The 20,921-nt window shown below is 49.5% G+C and overlaps 1 protein-coding gene across 5 annotated transcripts in view; it reads right to left on the reverse strand.

Moving 5' to 3' along the window:
• The window catches only part of B4GALNT2 (beta-1,4-N-acetyl-galactosaminyltransferase 2), a 412,142-nt gene that overhangs the window by 44,901 nt on the left and 346,320 nt on the right, over nucleotides 1-20,921 (reverse strand). For 4 of the 5 annotated variants that reach the window (XM_029605962.1, XM_029605961.1, XM_029605960.1 and 1 more), the window contains exon 10: nucleotides 853-1,075. The exons of the other annotated variant lie outside the window; for it this stretch is intronic. In XM_029605962.1, coding sequence (XP_029461822.1) covers nucleotides 853-1,075 — 223 coding nt within the window. The remainder of the gene's footprint in view (nucleotides 1-852; nucleotides 1,076-20,921) is intronic. 5 annotated transcript variants of the gene reach the window in all.

The raw sequence follows: 20,921 nt of genomic DNA on the forward strand, positions 1-20,921 counted from the left end.
AAATTGCCAAATATTACATGTTCTTGCTATCTTGTAGAAATGTATTGCATGGCCTGAGATTACTAACCAAAAGCAGGTAAGAGTGTTGTTTGATATCCTATTAGCAATGTATATAATCATGTAGAAATCTATATACTTATATAGTCTAATAAACCTGTATATATTTGTATATATTGCCAGTCTTGTTCACAGTCCCAGTTCTTTTCCTGGGGGGAAGGGAAGGAAATCCCACCCACTAACACCTTCTTCCCTAGGTGGAAGCACCAGGTGCCACGAACACAAGGACTGGCGGAGTATGCCCTGGGAGGGGGTGTCTCTCGCCAGATCATTTCCTGACCCAGGAATGCCCCATGAGGTAAGCGGTGAAGGGGGCATTACAAAAAGGAAACAAATAACATGTAAATAAAAATGCCTTTAGTATTCAGAGAATAGCCTCTCATAGATATATCTGTTCACCCTGGAATGCATGACATCATATACAGAATATGCTGGTGATCAAAATCGAACCAGAAATTGTGTTTTGTATAATTAAGAAAACAACTGTGCTTGTTCTGTGAGGCATAGCACCTTGGGATGATATAATCTTCTGATATGCTGTGTGCACTAAAGAACTTAGTCCCATGATGCTATCTGAATTCTGAAATGACAATGCTCAAATCTCAATATTATAGTAAGATTTTGTATTACTTATGTAATGTTCAGATACATTATCTTTTCAATATAGTGTATTTATCTGCACAAAAAGAGGCCCTATTTAAATGCATGATATTTACTTGTGGTAAGCAGACTCTGTTCACCTGGATCATTATATAAGCTTAGTTAATCTGTGTGACAAACAGAGGCCTTAGTTACCTGGGTGAGCCACTCTCTGATATTTAGGATCAAAGCCAACACTTCGGATTTTCTCAGTATGTGCCAGGAAGAAATTCACCACGCCTCCAGTGACCACACAATTTGGAAATCCTTCCAGTGGGTGGTAAAAGCCAGGCCTCATATGCAAACAGTCCCCATCTTCATCTCCTTCTTGCAACAACAACTTAAAATTGAAGAACCTTCCATTCGCTCCACCACTCACCTGTGCAGAACAGAAATCTTCTTTATTTCTTGAAGGTATCCTTGTATACATACAGGTAAATTTTAAAAGGAGTGCACGTGTGCATGCAAGTACACGTGTAACATTTAAAATATCCCTGCTGTGCATATGTGTGCAGCCTTTACGTGCACAAGTGACCATATGAGAGAGAGAATCTGACACTCTGTCTCTCTTACTGTAAGAGGGGCACTTTCAACTCAGGGTGGGTTTTGGGGAGGCAGTGTTACATTGATCTGCCTAGGGTGCAAGTGTCTGTAGACCCTTGTAACACTGCCCCCCAAACCCCACCCTGAATTGAAATGTCTCTGAGATGCCAATTAAGTCTGTCTTCATTCATTGCTCTGCATTCTAATTCTCCCATCTTACTTTTTAGACTTCTGGCATTAGCATACAAACATTTCAAAGTGTGTTTTTTGTTTGTATTTTCATTCTGCTTACTAATTGATAGGGATAGATTGGAATCTTTTAGCTCAGGTGAGTTTTTAATTGCAGGCACTTGGATTACTTTTCTTATTAATGGAACCTCACTGTTGGAACGCCCTAATTCTAATGCATCATTAGTATCCTTTGAAGATACCTCCCTTCGAACCATGCACTGCTGAGCGACTGTCAGCTTTCCCTTTTGTTCTAGTTTAAAAGCTGTTCTATCTCCTTTTTAAATGTTAGCGCCAGCAGCTTGGTTCCACCCTGGCTAAGGTAGAGTCCTGCTTCTTATTATCCTCCGGCAATTGGGGAAGTGAGGACTTGCCCCACTTACTGGCCAGCTTTTTCAATTTGCACCCAAATAAAAGTGGTCCTTTAAAGAGCATTTTCATAAGATTAGCTTTGGATACCACGTCAGCTGACCAATTCTGCAATCAGAGCTGACATCTAGCACCACCGAAGCCAATCTTTTGGTTGGAGTTCAGACTAAATCACAGTTCACATATGCCAAAAAATCAGCAGCAGGTTCATAACTGCTCTGGAATTGACCACAGAATCATCTACCTCCTGAGAGAAAAGCAGCCAAGAATGGACCACAAGAGTGCAATAGGAAGCAATCTATAGGGATGTGCAGCCAAAAAACCTTCGTTGCATTCAGGATACGTATTCATCGGGGGTCATTTCCGTTGCATTTGGACATATGAAGAATCTGATACGTCGATAGGTGAATATGTTTTCGGTTCCCATTAAAGTCAATGGAGGAAGGATTTCCTGCCTATTTTTGGCTGCAGAATTTGGGTTTTCTTATCAATTTTCATGAAACTTCTGGGGAGCAATCATCACAACAACAAAACAGCTCCAAGGTACTTAGACTGTGGCAAAGTGGCACCAAAGTGGCATGAATAGCCTAAGGCACTGGAAAGGTGCAAAGGGGTACCAGAAGTGGCAAGAGTGCTTTAACAGAGGCACAAAGCAGCAGTGAGAATGTCAAAAACACACCACAGCTTCAAAAGAGCGCATCGATAGCAGATGCATGAATCATCGAAGACAGCACGACAGACAAAGCGGCAAGACAAGTGGCATTGACATCCAACAGCACAATGAAGGGGGAACATAGCAAGCAGATAGACTAGCACCAACACACTGAGGAACCATGAGAATGGCAAGAATACCACAAGGAGTTAAGTGAGTCATTTGGTGTATGGCAGCAAAGCAGAGTGGCAGAAAGCTGATAGGGGCAAGACAGGCTGGCAGAGTGGAGATAGGGGAAAGACAAGCTGGCCCAGGAGAGAGTTCCCTTTCCTTTGTGCAGGAAAGGACTCCCTAGAACGGGTTCACACCTAGAGTGGGGAGTTTCCGTTGGCATCTAATGAATACCGTTGGCGTCTAGTGTATACCGTTGGCATCTAGTGAATACCGACTGTACTTACGTGCGTCAAAGGACAAAGGAACTTGAAGAGCTCTCAGAAATAGGAATACTGCTATTCAAGTCCAAATCTGCAATATCAACCTATGTTGACTTTGTACCGTACAGTGCCTCTGTAAACAATGGGAACACAGAGGATGAACTAGAGTACAACTACCACCAGTTTTCAATAGCACTAGAAACATTAATGTAGCAACTAAGAAACAGCTTGGGAAAATGGCTCGTATTATGAAGGTCATGAAAACTATATCCTAGCTCCAAGCTGGACAGACAGGCACAGCGTTAGAGGTCGAGCCCTGGTAGGGACATAAGGCCTGGATGAACAGGCACAGCAATCAAGGTCAAACACTTGTAGGAACACAAGGCATGGATGAACAGGCACAGCAGTCGAGGTCAAACACTTGAAGGAACACAAGGCCCGGACTGACAGGCAAAGCAGTTGAGGATAGAAGTCAATCCCACCTAGGGACATAAGGCCTGGATGAACAGGCACAGCAATCGAGGTCAAACACTTGTAGGAACACAAGGCCTGGATGAACAGGCACAGCAATCGAGGTCAAAGAATTGAAGGAACACAAGGCCCAGACTGACAGGAAAAGCAGTCGAAGACAGAAGTCAATCCCACCTAGGGACATAAGGCCTGGATGAACAGGCACAGCAATTGAGGTCAAACACTTGTAGGAACATAAGGCTGGGACTGACAGGCAAAGCAGTCGAGGACAGAAGTCAATCCCCCCTATTGACATAAGGCCTGGATGAACAGGCATAGCAATCAAGGTCAAACACTTGTAGGAACACAAGGCCTGGATGAACAGGCACAGCAATCGAGGTCAAACACTTGTAGGAACTCAAGGCCTGGATGAACAGGCACAGCAATCGAGGTCAAACACTTGTAGGAACACAAGGCCTGGATGAACAGGCACAGCAATCGAGGTCAAACACTTGAAGGAACACAAGGCCTGGACTGACAGGCAAAGCAGTCGAGGACAGAGGTCAATCCCACTTAGGGACATAAGGCCTGGATGAACAGGCACAGCAATCGAGGTTAAACACTTGTAGCAACACAAGGCCTGGATGAACAGGCACAGCAATCGAGGTCAAACACTTGTAGGAACACAAGGCCTGGATGAAAAGGCACAGCAATCGAGGTAAAACACTTGAAGGAACACAAGGCCTGGACTGACAGGCAAAGCAGTCGAGGACAGAAGTCAATCCCACCTAGGGACATAAGGCCTGGATGAACAGGCACAGCAATCGAGGTCAAACACTTGTAGGAACACAAAGCCTGGATGAACAGGCACAGCAATTGAGGTCAAACACTTGAAGGAACACAAGGCCCGGACTGACAGGCAAAGCAGTCGAGGACAGAAGTCAATCCCACCTAGGGACATAAGGCCTGGATGAACAGGCACAGCAATCGAGGTAAAACACTTGAAGGAACACAAGTCCTTGAACACTGTGTACAATTCTGGTCGCCGCATCTCAAAAAAGATATAGTTGCGATGGAGAAGGTACAGAGAAGGGCAACCAAAATGATAAAGGGAATGGAACAGCTCCCCTTTGAGGAAAGGCTGAAGAGGTTAGGGCTGTTCAGCTTGGAGAAGAGAAGGCTGAGGGGGGATATGATAGAGGTCTTTAAGATCATGAGAGGTCTTGAACGAGTAGATGTGACTCGGTTATTTACACTTTCGAATAATAGAAGGACTAGGGGGCATTCCATGAAGTTAGCAAGTAACACATTTAAGACTAATCGTAGAATAATATTTTTCACTCAACGCACAATAAAGCTCTGGAATTGGTTGCCAGAGAAGGTAGTTAGTGCAGTTAGTGTAGCTGGGTTCAAAAAAGGTTTGGATAAGTTCTTGGAGGAGAAGTCCATTAATGGCTATTAATCAATTATACTTAGGGAATAGCCACTGCTATTAATTGCATCAGTAGCATGGGTTCTTCTTAGTGTTTGGGTAATTGCCAGGTTCTTGTGGCCTGGTTTTTGGCCTCTGTTGGAAACAGGATGCTGGGCTTGATGGACCCTTGGTCTGTCCCAGCATGGCAATTTCTTATGTTCTTATGTAAGTCCCGGACTGACAGGCAAAGCAGTCGAGGAAAGAAGTCAATCCCACCTAGGGACATAAGGCCTGGATGAACAGGCACAGCAATCGAGGTCAAACACTTGTAGGAACACAAGGCCTGGCTGAACAGGCACAGCAATCGAGGTCAAACATTTGAAGGAATACAAGGCCCGGACTGACAGGCAAAGCAGTCGAGGACAGAAGTCAATCCCACCTAGGGACATAAGGCCTGGATGAACAGGCACAGCAATCGAGATCAAACACTTGTAGGAACACAAGGCCTGGATGAACAGGCACAGCAATCGAGGTTAAACACTTGAAGGAACACAAGGCCCGGACCAAAAAGCAAAGCAGTCGAGGACAGAAGTCAATCCCACCTAGGGACATAATGCCTGGATGAACAGGAACAGCAATCGAGGTCAAACACATGTAGGAACACAAGGCCTGGATGAACAGGCACAGCAATCGAGGTCAAACACTTGAAGGAACAAAAGGCCCGGACTGACAGGCAAAGCAGTCGAGGACAGAAGTCAATCCCACCTAGGGACATAAGGCCTCGATGAACAGGCACAGCAATCGAGGTCAAACACTTGTAGGAACACAAGGCCTGGATGAACAGGCACAGCAATCGAGGTCAAACACTTGTAGGAGCACAAGACCTGGATGAACAGGCACAGCAATCGAGGTCAAACACTTGAAGGAACACAAGGCTCGGACTGACAGGCAAAGCAGTCGAGTACAGAAGTCAATCCCACCTAGGGACATAAGGCCTGGATGAACAGGCACAGCAATCGAGGTCAAACACTTGAAGGAACACAAGGCCCGGACTGACAGTCAAAGCAGTCGAGGACAGAAGTCAATCCCACCTAGGGACATAAGGCCTGGATGAACAGGAACAGCAATCGAGGTCAAACACTTGTAGGAACACAAGGCCTGGATGAACAGACACAGCAGTCGAGGTCAAACACTTGAAGGAACACAAGGCTCGGACTGACAGGCAAAGCAGTCGATGACAGAAGTCAATCCCACCTAGGGACATAAGGCCTGGATGAACAGGAACAGCAATCGAGGTCAAACACTTGTAGGAACACAAGGCCCGGACAGACAGGAAAAACATTCGAGGACAGAAGTCAATCCCACCTAGGGACATAAGGCCTGGATGAACAGGCACAGCAATCGAGGTCAAACACTTGAAGGAACACAAGGCCCGGACTGACAGTCAAAGCAGTCGAGGACAGAAGTCAATCCCACCTAGGGACATAAGGCCTGGATGAACAGGAACAGCAATTGAGGTCAAACACTTGTAGGAACACAAGGCCTGGATGAACAGGCACAGCAGTCGAGTCAAACACTTGAAGGAACACAAGGCTCAGACTGACAGGCAAAGCAGTCGATGACAGAAGTCAATCCCACCTAGGGACATAAGGCCTGGATGAACAGGAACAGCAATCGAGGTCAAACACTTGTAGGAACACAAGGCCCGGACAGACAGGCAAAACATTCGAGGACAGAAGTCAATCCCACCTAGGGACATAAGGCCTGGATGAACAGGCACAGCAATCGAGGTCAAACACTTGTAGGAACACAAGGCCTGGATGAACAGGCACAGTAATCGAGGTCAAACACTCGAAGGAACACAAGGCCCGGACTGACAATCAAAGCAGTCGAGGACAGAAGTCAATCCCACCTAGGGAAATAAGGCCTGGATGAACAGGAACAGAAATCGAGGTCAAACACTTGAAGGAACACAAGGCCCAGACTGACAGGCAAAGCAGTCGAAGACAGAAGTCAATCCCACCTAGGGACATAAGGCCTGGATGAACAGGCACAGCAATTGAGGTCAAACACTTGTAGGAACATAAGGCTGAGACTGACAGGCAAAGCAGTCGAGGACAGAAGTCAATCCCACTTAGGGACATAAGGCCTGGATGAACAGGCACAGCAATCAAGGTCAAACACTTGTAGGAACACAAGGCCTGGATGAACAGGCACAGCAGTCGAGGTCAAACACTTGAAGGAACACAAGGCCCGGACTGACAGGCAAAGCAGTTGAGGATAGAAGCCAATCCCACCTAGGGACATAAGGCCTGGATGAACAGGCACAGCAATCGAAGTCAAACACTTGTAGGAACACAAGGCCTGGATGAACAGGCACAGCAATCGAGGTCAAACACTTGAAGGAACACAAGGCCCAGACTGACAGGCAAAGCAGTCGAAGACAGAAGTCAATCCCACCTAGGGACATAAGGCCTGGATGAACAGGCACAGCAATTGAGGTCAAACACTTGTAGGAACATAAGGCTGGGACTGACAGGCAAAGCAGTCGAGGACAGAAGTCAATCCCCCCTATTGACATAAGGCCTGGATGAACAGGCACAGCAATCAAGGTCAAACACTTGTAGGAACACAAGGCCTTGATGAACAGGCACAGCAATCGAGGTCAAACACTTGAAGGAACACAAGGCCTGGACTGACAGGCAAAGCAGTCGAGGACAGAGGTCAATCCCACTTAGGGACATAAGGCCTTGATGAACAGGCACAGCAATCGAGGTCAAACACTTGTAGGAACATAAGGCCGGGACTGACAGGCAAAGCAGTCGAGGACAGAGGTCAATCCCACTTAGGGACATAAGGCCTGGATGAACAGGCACAGCAATCGAGGTCAAACACTTGTAGGAACATAAGGCCGGGACTGACAGGCAAAGCAGTCGAGGACAGAGGTCAATCCCACCTAGGGACATAATGCCCGGACTGACAGGCAAGGCAGTCGAGGTCAAACACTTGTAGGAACACAAGGCTTGGACAGTTGATGGTCAGGCACAGTGTTTCATGTCAGGTACATGTGCTGCAGTGCTTATATTATCTGGAGCATAGGAGGCAATTGGAGCTGCTGCAAGGCTTTGAATTGCTTTTATTCATCTTGCCATTTACAGGGAAAAATTGGAAACCCAAGCAAAGGCAGGTTTACTTTCAAAAACACTAGCATTTCCATCAACTCTGGTGGCAGCCTTGAGCAGTGAGGGCTCATGATATCCGCTGTCATTGAAAAGACACGTTCCCTGGGCACACTGGTTGGTGGACATGACAGATATCGCTGAGCCACTTTGGCTAGGTGTGGCCATACAGTGTACTTCTGTGCCCAATATGCCTGCGGATCTGTCTGCATTTTCTCTATCGGCTCTGAGAGATACCGTGTGACTGACAGCTGTGCTGCTCTCTCCTGTGCTTGGGCGGGCTCAGAGTCACTCAATCCAGCTGCTTTCTCTCTCACCCGTTGCACAACTAATGAATCTTTATGGGCAACATGCCTTGGGCGTTCTGATGTGGAGGAGGAGGTACTATCTGTCGCTGACACAGTGTTGGTCCTGCTTGGGCTAGCAGCACAACTCTCTGACGTGCCTGCTGTTTCCACCTCTGCTTCAAGCCTAATCTGTCTCCGCCTATGGTGCTCCTGTTCACGGACCTTTGCTAACAGCAGCTCCTTCACAAATGACAGACAATTGGACTGTAGGGCGAGTTTACCTTTCACACGGAGATTACAGACAGAGGTGAGAATGTATGTGCGGTTGTCTGTTAAAGGCCTTAATCTGTCTTTCACCTGCTGCTGCAAAACGTCCAGACACTGCAGCACCTCAGCAGTCATTCCCTCTTCCTGTTTAAAGGCCTCCAAATGTTCATCCAGGAAATTAACTATAGGGATGATGTCAGCCAAGGTGGCACTTCTGGAACTCAGCTCGTCCATGACATCCTTGAAGGGCTGCAGGATTTTTACCAGCTGACTCATGACTAAACAATAATGATGCCCTAGGGGATTCTGCACACCTACGTCCATTGTACCAGAAAGTTCATGAAGGGGTGTCTGCATCTCCAGTAACCTCTCCAGCATCATAAAGGTAGAATTCCACCGGGTGGCAATGTCTTGAATGAGACGCTTGTGGGGCATATCCAAATCAGTCTGCTTTTGTCGGAGAACCTGCCCCACCTTGACACTTCTGTGGAAGTGTGCTGCTATATTCCTGCACTTCTGTATTAACCTATGCAGGTATTCATTCTCTTTGTCATTGGACTCCAAGCCCAGAACTGACTTCAGTACCAGGTGCAGAGTGTGTGCAAAACATCGGATGTCTTAAAGCACCCATCGGTTATTGCCTTAATCATGTTTGTACCATTGTCTGTGACAAAGAACCCTGCCTGCATTTTCCTGTCTTGCTGGTGTAGTTGCCAGCCCTCCAGCATCTGTCTGATGCATGCTAAAATCTTGGCTGTGGTATGGGCCTGGTCCGTCAGGTGGGTATGCAGTAAAGCCCACCTCCACCCTGATACTTCAGTAATAGAGCTGCTGGCTGCCCCTGCCTCTGCCATGTCCCACCAGTGTGCTGTCAGAGAGAGGTAAGAGTGTGCAGTATTCATGGCAGTCCAGATATCACAGGTGAAATGCACTCTTCCGTCTGCCTTAGCTAGCAGTGCTTGCATGTGACTGCGACACAGCTTGTACAGGCTGGGGATGACCTTTCTACTAAATGTGGTTCTGCACGGGATTTTGTAATTTGGAAGTATGACCTTCAAAAAATGCTTGAAACCCACATTCTGCACTAGCTGCAAGGGCTGGTTATCAAGGGCAATCATTTCCCCAATGATCCTGGTTACAACGTTTGAGGCTGCCTGCATCCTACCCCGGGATAGCGTTACCGCACTCCATCCCATTTCCTCCATGGTGGATTGTCGCTTCTGCCACATGTCAGGGGTTGCTGGCCTGCTGCCTGACTGCTAGAAGGGGATGAGGGCGTGGGCTGACTCTGCTGCTTTCCTACCACTGCACACTGGTTGGAAGGGGTCCCCCGACTGGAACTGCCACCATCCCCAGATGGCAGTAATCTTGTTGGGTGTAGCCTCTTCATATGATGGTTCATGCCAAAGTTAGATAGATATCCCATTTGCTTGCCTCTGCTAATATCCCTGGCACAGTAATTACACTGAGCATAACGCGGGTCTTCCGTCACTTTAAAGTGTTTCCAGATCGGAGATGTCTTTCGTGATCCTCCCCTCTCTAACACCTTGGGGGTGGATGCTGGCACTGGAGTTGAGGTAGTGGGTGTACCCTGAGAAGCAGTGCCAGAGGAGGCATCAGTCACCCGCTGTGCCTGTACTGACTGCTCTTCCTCCTCCTCGTTATCACTGTCATCTCTCCCCTGCTGCACATTTCTGGAGGCTAAGACAGGACTAACTGATTCTACCGAAGATTCATCAGCTATTACTTCTTCTGTTTCTGATGAGAATCCCACAGAAGAAGATTCTTCATCTGAATCAGAAGCAATTGCAAACAGTGACTGTGCTACCTTATCAACGCTGTTAGTCGAGACTTCTGTCCCCCTGCTGCTTTTGGGTGTCTACATTTTGTCTGGCATGACTCTGCCTCCCCTTCCCTCACCTCCAAAACAACAGGGCCAGAAACAATGGTGGCGATGGCGATGTATCATGGTCAGATTTCATTTTTTTTGGCATGGAACTGCCATCCCCTACAAAGAGTTTAGATTGCTACAGTTGCCTTTTTAGCTGTACTGGTGATGTTGCACTTGTATCTTTTGAGTGCCTCCTCTGCCAGTCCCAATCACTCGATTACATCTCTCTTTCCCTGACATTATGGATTTAATGTGACTGAGTAGTAACACTGCCCACTGTCACGGTGCCTGGCTGTGCACTAATGTGTGTGGCATGTACACAGAAGCTGCTTGCTTGTAAGCACAAAAGAGGCACACTCCCTGGGCACTTGACTGCACAGACCCACTCAATAATAAGGTTCAGTCTGTTTAAAATGCTCACTGTCCACTATCAAGGTGCCTGGCTGTGCACCAATGTGTGTGGCGTGCCCACAGAAGCTGCTTGCTTGTAAGCACAAAAGAGGCAGACTCCCTGGGCACTTGACTGCACAGACCCACTCAGTAATAAGGTTCAGTCTGTTAAAATGCCCACTGTCCACTATCAAGGTGCCTGGCTGTGTACTAATGTGTGTGGCGTGCCCACAGAAGCTGCTTGCTTGTAAGCACAAAAGAGGCACACTCCCTGTGCACTTCACTGCACAGACCCAGCCTGTTAAACTGCCCAGTGAAGCCCAGTGCACTGAGAGACCAAGTAATTGGAATTTAAAAAAGCAGGATTTCCTAGCTTGTAGCAGATGGACTCAAAACAAGTGGGATATGGTGTGCTCGTGCTAGCAGTTGGAGACGGATCTGACGTCAGCACGGGTACATATACCCCCACAGGAAGTGTAGCAATTCAGTAATTTCCGTCTCCAAAGCAGTTTGGAGCTTCCTCACGCTCACTGAGCGTGTTTCCAAATTCTACACGACTAAATTCATAGAAGACACCTACCTGAAGACGAGCCCTGCACTCCTGTGGTGATACCAGTCGGTCCCTCCCCCAGTTGAGTTTCCCGAGGCGATTTCCGTGGTCCCTCGGAGGTGAGTGCCTCGGTCCGGTGGCCGGCTCACGGCAGGGACCTAGCCCCAGAGTGAGAAGGGCTCGGGCGCAGCATAGAAGCAGCCTTGGTCCTGGCGTGGACTTGGCCCCCGAGCAAGACGAGTTCGGGTGCGGCCCAGTGACAGCGGGTGCACTTCCTCGAGCGAGGCGGTGACGGTACTTACCCTCTCCCCCCGCAACCGGAGACCGCTCGGGTCGCAACCGGGAAGCGCCGAAGACAAGGTAAGGCATACATCTTTACTTGGTCTCCGAGGAAGTGAGGCTTTGCAGAGTCTGCCTGGGTGGCAATCCGCCACGGAGGTCGCCATTTTCTTGCCTGGTTTGTTAGCCGCACGTTGTTAGGTGCACGCTGTTCCGCGCACACTGTTCCGCGCATGGCGTTAGGCGCACACTGCTCCGCGCACACTGTTCCGCGCACGGCGTTAGGCGCACACTGTTACGCGCACAGCGTTAGGCGCACGCTGTTAGGCGCCCGTTGTTACGCACACGCTGTTACGGCGTCCGTTCCTAGACGCACATGGAGCGTAAGAGAGCCCAGGCATCAGCGGAGCTGGCCCCTCCAACATCAGGCATGAGCCTCTGCTCAGCATGCAACCTCAGAGCTACACAGAGTGAGGAAGCAGACTCCCTATGTGCCCAATGTGAAGAGGCCCTGGGAGTTCCAGGCCAGGACCGGTCTCAGCCCAGCGTACTTGCCAGTTCCTCAGGGAACACCCCGGACCTAGCCGGCGGTAGTGGGCAGCCGGGGACCCCGAGGGACCTGGTACCCCTCAGACCAGATCCTGCTTCGCTCTCCTGGGTGGAATTATTCAAGGGGATTCATGCTTTTGTCTCAATGCAGGCTGCTCCCCGAGCGGGTCCATACATACCGGATGACCCGGCCCCTGGACCCTCAAGGCCTAGGCACGGCCACGTGCCACCCGGGACCCCCACTTATGGGGATTCAGATTGCCCTGAGGAAGACGACGAGTCCCCCGAGGAGGGAGAACTTCCCTCGGGGGTTGAACCATATCGGACCATGAGGCGCTTCTTCTTGAGAGGGGATCTCCCAGGCCTGATCTCTCAATGCCTGTCGGAACTGGCTCTTCCGGGCCATGATGCTCCAGGGGAACCGAGAGTGAACCCCCAGTTGGAGGGCCTGCGCCAAACGTCTCACTATTTTCCCCTCCTACAAGTAGCTCAGCAGTTAATCGATCTGGAATGGAATACACCGGAGGCCTCATTCAAAGGGGGTTGGGCCTTGGCTGGCATGTATCCCTTAGACCCGGCAACAAGGTAGACGCCATGGTTAGCATAATTGTGAAGCGCACCACCATTCCAGTGGAGGGGGGGACGGCCCTCAAGGATACACATGACCGGCGCATGGACACCATTCTGAAACAAGCCTTTGAGGTGGCAGCCATGTCCCTACGGATTGCGACCTGCTGCACCGTGGTGACACGTTCCTGTTTATCACAGGCTAGGAGCAACACCCCGGGAGAAGAAATGGAATCAGCTCTCTCATTCCTCACTGATGCAGCCTCTGACCTAGTCCATACGGCAGCCAATGGAGTGTCATCCTCAGTGGCGGCCAGGAGACAGCTCTGGCTACGTAATTGGTCGGCCGACTCCTCCTCCAAGACGCTCCTCACGAGAATGCCCTTTGAGGGATCCCTCCTGTTCGGCAGTGACCTTGAGAAACTGGCCAATAAATGGGGCGCCTCTCCATTACCCCGTCTACCAGAAGACAGGTCAAGGAGGAACCAGCGCCCCTTCCCCAGACCATCCAGAGGTAGAAACTCTCAGTGCTTCAACCCTTACAGGACTCGCTACCAAGCACCTCGTTCGCAGGCCAGGAACCATTCCTTTCGGACTAAGCACAACAAAAGGGGAACCGGCTTGGGTTCCGGCCCTGGCCGTACCCCACAATGACAATCAGCCGACCCATCCGGGGGTCGCAGCCATAGGGGGCAGGCTGTCCCTCTTCTACTGCAGGTGGGTCGAGATTACATCGGATCAGTGGGTCCTCACCATCATCCGAGAGGGGTATTACCTGGATTTTCTTCGGCTTCCGCCGGACAGGTTTGTGGAATCTCCTTGTTCGCCCATCAAGAGGACGGCCCTAGATGTCACTTTGCGGAGGCTCCTGTCCCTAAAGGCCATAATCCCAGTGCCTACAAGGGAGATGAATTCTGGGCATTATTCCATTTATTTTATTGTGCCCAAGAAGGAGGGCACTTTCCAGCCCGTCCTGGACCTCAAGTCAGTCAACCGATACCTGCGGGTCCCCAGCTTTCGCATGGAAACTCTGAGGTCTGTCAAAAGTTCAGTACAGCCAGGGGAGTTTCTCACATCCCTAGATCTGTCGGAAGCCTACCTGAATATCCCAATCCATCGGGATCATCAGCGCTATTTACGCTTCAAGGTCCTGGACCAGCACTTCCAGTTCCGAGCTTTACCCTTCAGGCTAGCCACCGCACCGCGGACCTTTACCAAGGTCATAATAGTAGTGGCAGGGTCCCTCAGGAAGGAGGGAATCCTAGTCCATCCCTACCTGGACAATTGGCTGATCCGGGCGAAGTCGCCAGAGGAGAGCCGCCAGGCAACCAACAGAGTTATAGCTCTTCTGGAAAGCCTAGGATGGGTTGTAAATTTGAACAAGAGTTCCCTACAGCCTTCTCAGTCACTGGAATACCTAGGAGTCCGATTCGACACCCAGGAAGACAAGGTCAGCCTGACCTCCAAGAGAAGATCAAAGGTCCGGAATCGTCTGCAAGCCCTGCTGAGTGCCACCTGGCCCACAGCTTGGGATTACTTACAGGTCCTCAGCCTTATGGCATCCACTCTGGAAGTAATACCATGGGCGCGGGCTCATATGAGACCATTACAACGCGCCCTCCTATCTCGATGGAGCCCACGATCACAGAACTACACCACACACCTACCTCTACCAGCCAGAGTGCGGAATCAGATACAGTGGTGGTTGCAGCCCGGCCACATGAGCCGGGGGTCAAGAATGTCCTCCCCAACCTGGACCCTGCTCACTATGGATGCCATCCTGAACGGATGGGGAGCACATTGCAAAGAACTCACCGCCCAAGGGCGGTGGAACAGAGAAGAGTCGGGGTGGAACATCAACCGACTAGAGGCATGGGCAGTCAGGCTAGCGTGCCTGCGATTTGCTCACAGACTTCGCAACAGAGCGGTCAGAGTGATGTCAGACAATGCCACCACAGTGGCATACATCAACCGACATGGCGGAACCAGAAGCCAACAGGTATCCTTAGAAATAGCCCCCCTGTTGACTTGGGCGGTAGCAAATCTCCAGGATATCTCCGCCGTCCACATCGCCGGGAAGGACAACGCCACGGCAGACTTCCTCAGCAGAGAAAGACTACATCCAGTGGAATGGCAGCTGTCACCCTCAGCTTTCCAGATGATTGTGGATCGGTGGGAGACGCCGGGCATGGACCTACTAGCGGACAGGTCCAATGCTCAAGTACCCAGATATTTCAGCCGCAGGCGGGATCCTCTATCCCAGGGGATCGATGCCCTGGTACAGCCATGGCCTCAGGGGATCCTGCTATATGCCTTTCCTCCATGGCCCTGCTGGCCGCCATTATACACAAGATTCAGCGGCACAGAGGCCTAGTTCTTCTAGTGGCACCAGACTGGCCAAGAAGACCCTGGTACGCAGACATGAGAAGACTACTGGCAGGGACTCCACTACTCCTGCCTCCACACAGGGACCTGCTGCGGCAAGGTCCCATCCTCCATGAGGATCCAGCTCAATTCTCTCTTATGGTCTGGCCCTTGAGAGGGCTAGATTGAAGAAACTAGGATACTCGGGGCCGGTAATAGATACCCTCCTCCGAGCACGCAAGTTCTCCACATCACTAACATATATAAGGATCTGGAGAGTATTTGAAGCCTGGTGCGAAACTCACTGCACCAATCCACATGCCGCTAAGATCCCTATCATTTTGGATTTCCTGCAAGATGGACTTCAGAAGGGTCTGTCCCTCAGTTCCATCAAAGTTCAAGTGGCAGCGCTATCCTGCTACGGTCCCCGGAGTGACGGCAACAGCATCGCCACACACCCAGACGTTTCACGTTTCCTGAAAGGAGTCAAACACATTCGCCTGCCACTGAAGTGGCCGGTGCCCCTGTGGAACCTCAACCTAGTGTTGGAATTTCTAGCGGGATCCGCCTTCAGACCACTTTGAGGCCTGTCTCTCCGTTTGTTGACCTTGAAGATGGTGTTCCTACTGGCTGTATGTTCAGCACGCCGCATCTCAGAGCTACAAGCACTGTCCTGCCGTGATCCATTCCTCAGAATCACTCCAGAGGCTATCCATCTTCGCACGGTTCCTTCCTTCTTACCCAAAGTAGTCTCCCAATTTCACCTCAACCAAACCATATCCTTGCCAACCACGGAAGGTTTGCAGAAGTCAGAAGAAGGTTGAATACTGCGTCATCTCGACATCAGCAGAATACTGGCCAGATACTTGGAAATGTCAGAAGCAGTACGAAAGATGGACCATCTGTTCGTCCTTCACAGCGGGAAGAAGCAAGGAGAAGCAGCCTCACGGCCAACCATCGCCCGCTGGATCAAAGACGTTATCAAGGCGGCCTATGTAGAGGCAGGAAGACCACCACCTCTACAGGTTAAGGCGCATTCTACCAGAGCGCAAGCAGCCTCTTGGGCAGAAACTAGGATGCTGTCGCCTGCAGAGATATGTAAAGCGGCGATGTGGTCCTCCCTCCATACCTTCTCCAGGTTCTACCGTCTGGACGTTCAGGCCAGGGAGGACACAGCATTTGCGAGGTCAATCCTAAACGGACCTCAGGCAGCCTCCCGCCCAATCCGGGAGTAGCTTTTGTACATCCCACTTGTTTTGAGTCCATCTGCTACACGCTAGGAAATGTTGAGATTACTTACCTGATAATCTCCTTTTCCTTAGTGTATGCAGACGGACTCAGCATCCCGCTCGGCTGCCGGTATACATGGGGATTCGCCGACTCACGGTAAGCCATGTTTGCTTATATAGGCCTTCCACTCTGCCGGGTGTCGACGCCTTCCGATTAAGTACACTGGCGGTCTCCAGCTACCATCAATTGGTCAGGGTAATCCTGTTTATTTAAACGATCGGTCAGTCACACATATATCCATAAAAGCTTTTGCAAGGAAGATTACTGAATTGCTACACTTCCTGTGGGGGTATATGTACCCGTGCTGACGTCAGATCCGTCTCCAACTGCTAGCACGAGCACACTATATCCCACTTGTTTTGAGTCCATCTGCATACACTAAGGAAAAGGAGATTATCAGGTAAGTAATCTCAACAATTTTTGTCACTGCAGAAAAATGGATGAAATTGAAAATAATATATCTCTCCAAGCCAGCCCAACACCCTAAATGGTGGTCAGTGCTAGCTGACCTAGCACAGCTTCTCTTCTCAGTCAGAGATGACCAAAATAAACAGCTTGAAAGAAACAGGACTAGTAGTAGCTGTAGCTGACCCTGGCACTGCAGCAAAACAAAGAATAATTTTCTTTCCTTTACTAGTAGCCTATCTCTCTTAGTTCAGCCTCCTTCTTCTTCCACCCAGCCCATCTCCCCACAGCATTGCTGGAAATAAGTGTGTGGCTCCTCATGCTGATGTTTATATACTGTTGGCTCATCAGTAAAATAGACAGAGAACACTGAATGACAGCGCTATTGGCTGCATTCAGTGCAGCTCAGAAAATGTCAGCGCGGATACGCTGCATTCCGGTATCCATGCCAACCTGTCCGACCCTTTCCTGTGAGTCACTGTGACTCACAGGAAAGGGTCAGACAGGTCAGCATGGTTACCGTAGGGGCGCTGCCATTTTGTGCAAATCATAGGTAGCAAGTAGCTAATGGGGGCGAAGAAAAGCACGCGCCGCTGGGCGCGCTGAATTAAACAGAAAGTACGCTAAATACGTGGGGAGTCGCGATACATTTCGCCTCCCCACGTATTTAACGGATAGGACAAAATACGTTGCAGATCGCCAATACGTCGAAAATGGATGCACACTCCTAGCAATCTATAAAGTCATTGCCACTGCATCAAAGACCTGCTAAAGGATAGACTCAATCCTTCTATCATGTACATCTTTCAAGACTGCTCCTCCCTCCACAGCTATAGTCATTCGCTTAGAGATGGCACAAACCAACGTATCCACCTTGCAAAAATGCAAATATTCTCTCACAGCTGGATCCAGAAGGTAGAAACCCTCCAATGCCTGACCACCTTTAAAACTGGCTTCCGGGGCATCCATTCAATCAGTTCCTGAACAACAACCATAACAGGAAAAGAAGCAAAAAGCTTTGTGCAAGGAAACCAAAATAGGATGCTTCTTCTGCTCTGACATATGATCTACTCCAAGAACTCCCAGCATCTTCAAAGTCTGGGAAATCATGGCTGGCAGTTTATCTTTATGAAAGAACCGTAACATGATCCAATATGGTTTCAAACCAGGTGTTACGCCCGTCAGGCGCAGGTGGCTGCGACCGCTGTTGCTCACCGCATGTCTCACTGCTCTCTCCCCTTTGGGTAGACTCGCAGCCTCCGCCAGCTATCTCAGGTCCTCCTACCTCCGTTCCTGGGCTCCCAAGGCGGCGAGGACGCCGCCGACTGCCATGTTATCCTCTGAGTTCCTTAGGCGCGCGCGTGCCCCTGGGCCAGTCTTAAGCACATCATGGCGGGAACCTCAGGGGTGTCCCCTCTGGATGGCGTCACTACCCCTGGACTCTTAAGCCTGCTGGCCCAGATTGGCAACGAGTTCCCTCCTTGCTGAATCCCGCTATGCTTCAGACGCTGATCCAGTTCCACTTGCAGTGATGCTAGACATTGGGTACCCACTCCTCGGGGGCCCTCTCTGTCTCTTGACTATCTGCTCCTCGGAGGGTCCTGTGTCTTGCTACCTTCTTCTACCCACGCTCCTCATGGCACCTTGGAACCTTCTTCTCTGCTTCTCACCTGCGGAATATAACTATGCAATTGGGGAAAGGAGCTGTTGGTGATCAAACTGGCATTCAAGGAGTGGTGTCCTTGGCTCGAGGGAGCACAGCATCAAATTACTGTATACACAGATCACAAAAACCTCGAATATTTGCACTGGGCGCAATGCCTCAATCATCGCCAGGCTCGCGGGGCTCTTTTCTTCTCTTGATTTAATTTTTTGTTGAAGTGCTGCCCAGCGAACAAGAGCCAACGCACTTTCCAGTTCTTTTGTGACTGAAGACATCCTAGATGAACCGCACCACATCACTGACCCAGCCAAGGTCATTCTAGCTTCCACATTCACAGTACCACCTGGGACGATGGTAGTTCCCCGACAACTTTGCCGGAAACTACTCCATTGGGCCCTCGACTCTCTGACCACAGGCCATCCAGGTCAAACCAGAGCCCTTTCTACACTTCAACATTTTTACTGGTGGCCCTCCATGAGAAAAGATACACAAGCTTATGTCACATCGTGCCCCACTTGTGCACGTCATAAGCCTCCAGCTGGCCTTCCTTGAGGTCTCATGCAGCCACTGCCTTCACCTAGCGAACTGTGGACACACATAGCCATGGATTTCATCGTGGATCTTCCTCCTTTGGATGGTAACAGCACGATATGGGTTACAGTGTACAGGTTCTCTAAAATGGCCCACTTTGTGGTACTTCCTGGTCTGCCCTCGGCCCCAGAGTTGGCGAAGCTGTTCATCCGCCACATTTGTTGACTCCATGGACTCCCAAGACACATCTTATCTGATGGAAGAGTACAGTTCACTGCCCGGTTTTGGAGAAGCCATTGTAGAAAATTTGACATCACCTTGGACCTCACGTTGGCTTATCACCTGCAGGCTAATTGTCAGACGGAAAGGACCAGCCGGACTCTAAAGCAGTTCCTCCGGGCGTATGTAAATTCTCATCAGAACGATTGGTCTGAACTACTGCCATGGGCCGAGTTTGCCCTTAATTCTCACCAGTCTGCATCCAGGGGGTCTTCCCCATTTCAAGTGGTCTACAGACACCAGCCGTTGCCTCCCCTTCCACATTCTCTGTCGGTGCCATCCCTGGCGGCACAAGCAACCACACAAGAGCTGCACCATCTCTGGGATCACACCAAACAACTTCTGCAACAAGCCGCACAAAGGGCAAAGACGTTCTACTATATCCATCATCATGAATACCTCAGTTCGCTCCTGGGGATAAAGTGTGGCTCAGCATGCATTTCATTCACTTGAAGCTCCCTTCAGCGTGCTTTGCCCCCAGATATTTTGGACCATTCCCCATACTCCGTCGGCTCGGCCCGGTGAGTTACAGTCTGCGACTCCCTACATCTCTCAAAATTCATAATGCCTTCCATGTCTTGCTACTCAAACCGCTCGTACTGTCTGACTTTTCTAAGAAACCGCCCGAGCCCCAACCGCTGACATCAGAATATGATGTTTCCTATCAGGTCAAAGATGTCTTAAACATACAGAAGCGCGGCAGGAGTATTTCATTTCTTGGGAAGGCTATGGTCCCAAAGAAAACAGCTGGGAGACTGCAGTCAATATCCTGGACAAAGAGCTAATCAAACAATTCCATGCCTCTCATCCAAGAAGGCCTAAGGGGGGGGGGGGGGGTACTGTTACACCTGTTGGTCGCAGACGGCTGCGACAGCTATTGCTCACTTCATGTCTCACTGTTCTCTCCCCTTTGGGAAAACTCGCGGCCTCCGCCAGCTATCTCTGGCCCTCCTGCCTCTATTCCCGGTCCTCCCAGGGCAGGGAGGATGCTGCCGACCGCCATGTTATCCTCGGAGTTCCTTAGGCGCGCGCCCCTGCCCCTGGACCAGTCTTTTTTTTGTGTTTAAATTTTTTTTATTGAATTGAAAAGGAGAAGTAGACAAGAGCTTTACAAGTAATACATTTACCTAGAAAAAATATAATTGAAATGTCAGAGCCAAAATGAGTGAAAGGGAAAAAGATAAGTACATATTATCCAGATACTTATAAGGAAAATCTCTACTAAATAACATGATAAATTGAAACTCTGAATACAGAGTTAATAGAAGTGTGGGGAATAAAAAAAGAGAGAAGTAAAGTAAAAAAGAGAGCAATAGAGAAACGAGAGGAGAGGGAGGGAGAGAAAAAAAAGGAGAAAGGAAGAGAAGAGGGAAGGGAGAGAGAGAGGAATGCTGTTATATAATATTACGGAGTTAGATAAGTCTGCAACAGGTGTTAAGCTGATTATGGAGAAGCTAAGTAGGTAGTTAGTGGTTTCCAAACTTGAGCCTGTTAAACTTGACCGCCATGGCCTTCTCATATTTGTAATACAAATTCACAGAATTCCACCATAGATGTTCCAATAGCATATCCCCACATTTCCAATTAGATAAAATATTAAATTGTGCCACTGTAAGGAAAAAATCCAAGAGTGTATGTTGAGGA

The sequence above is a fragment of the Rhinatrema bivittatum genome, chromosome 6, assembly GCF_901001135.1.
Source record: "Rhinatrema bivittatum chromosome 6, aRhiBiv1.1, whole genome shotgun sequence".
NCBI classification, from domain to species: domain Eukaryota; kingdom Metazoa; phylum Chordata; class Amphibia; order Gymnophiona; family Rhinatrematidae; genus Rhinatrema; species Rhinatrema bivittatum.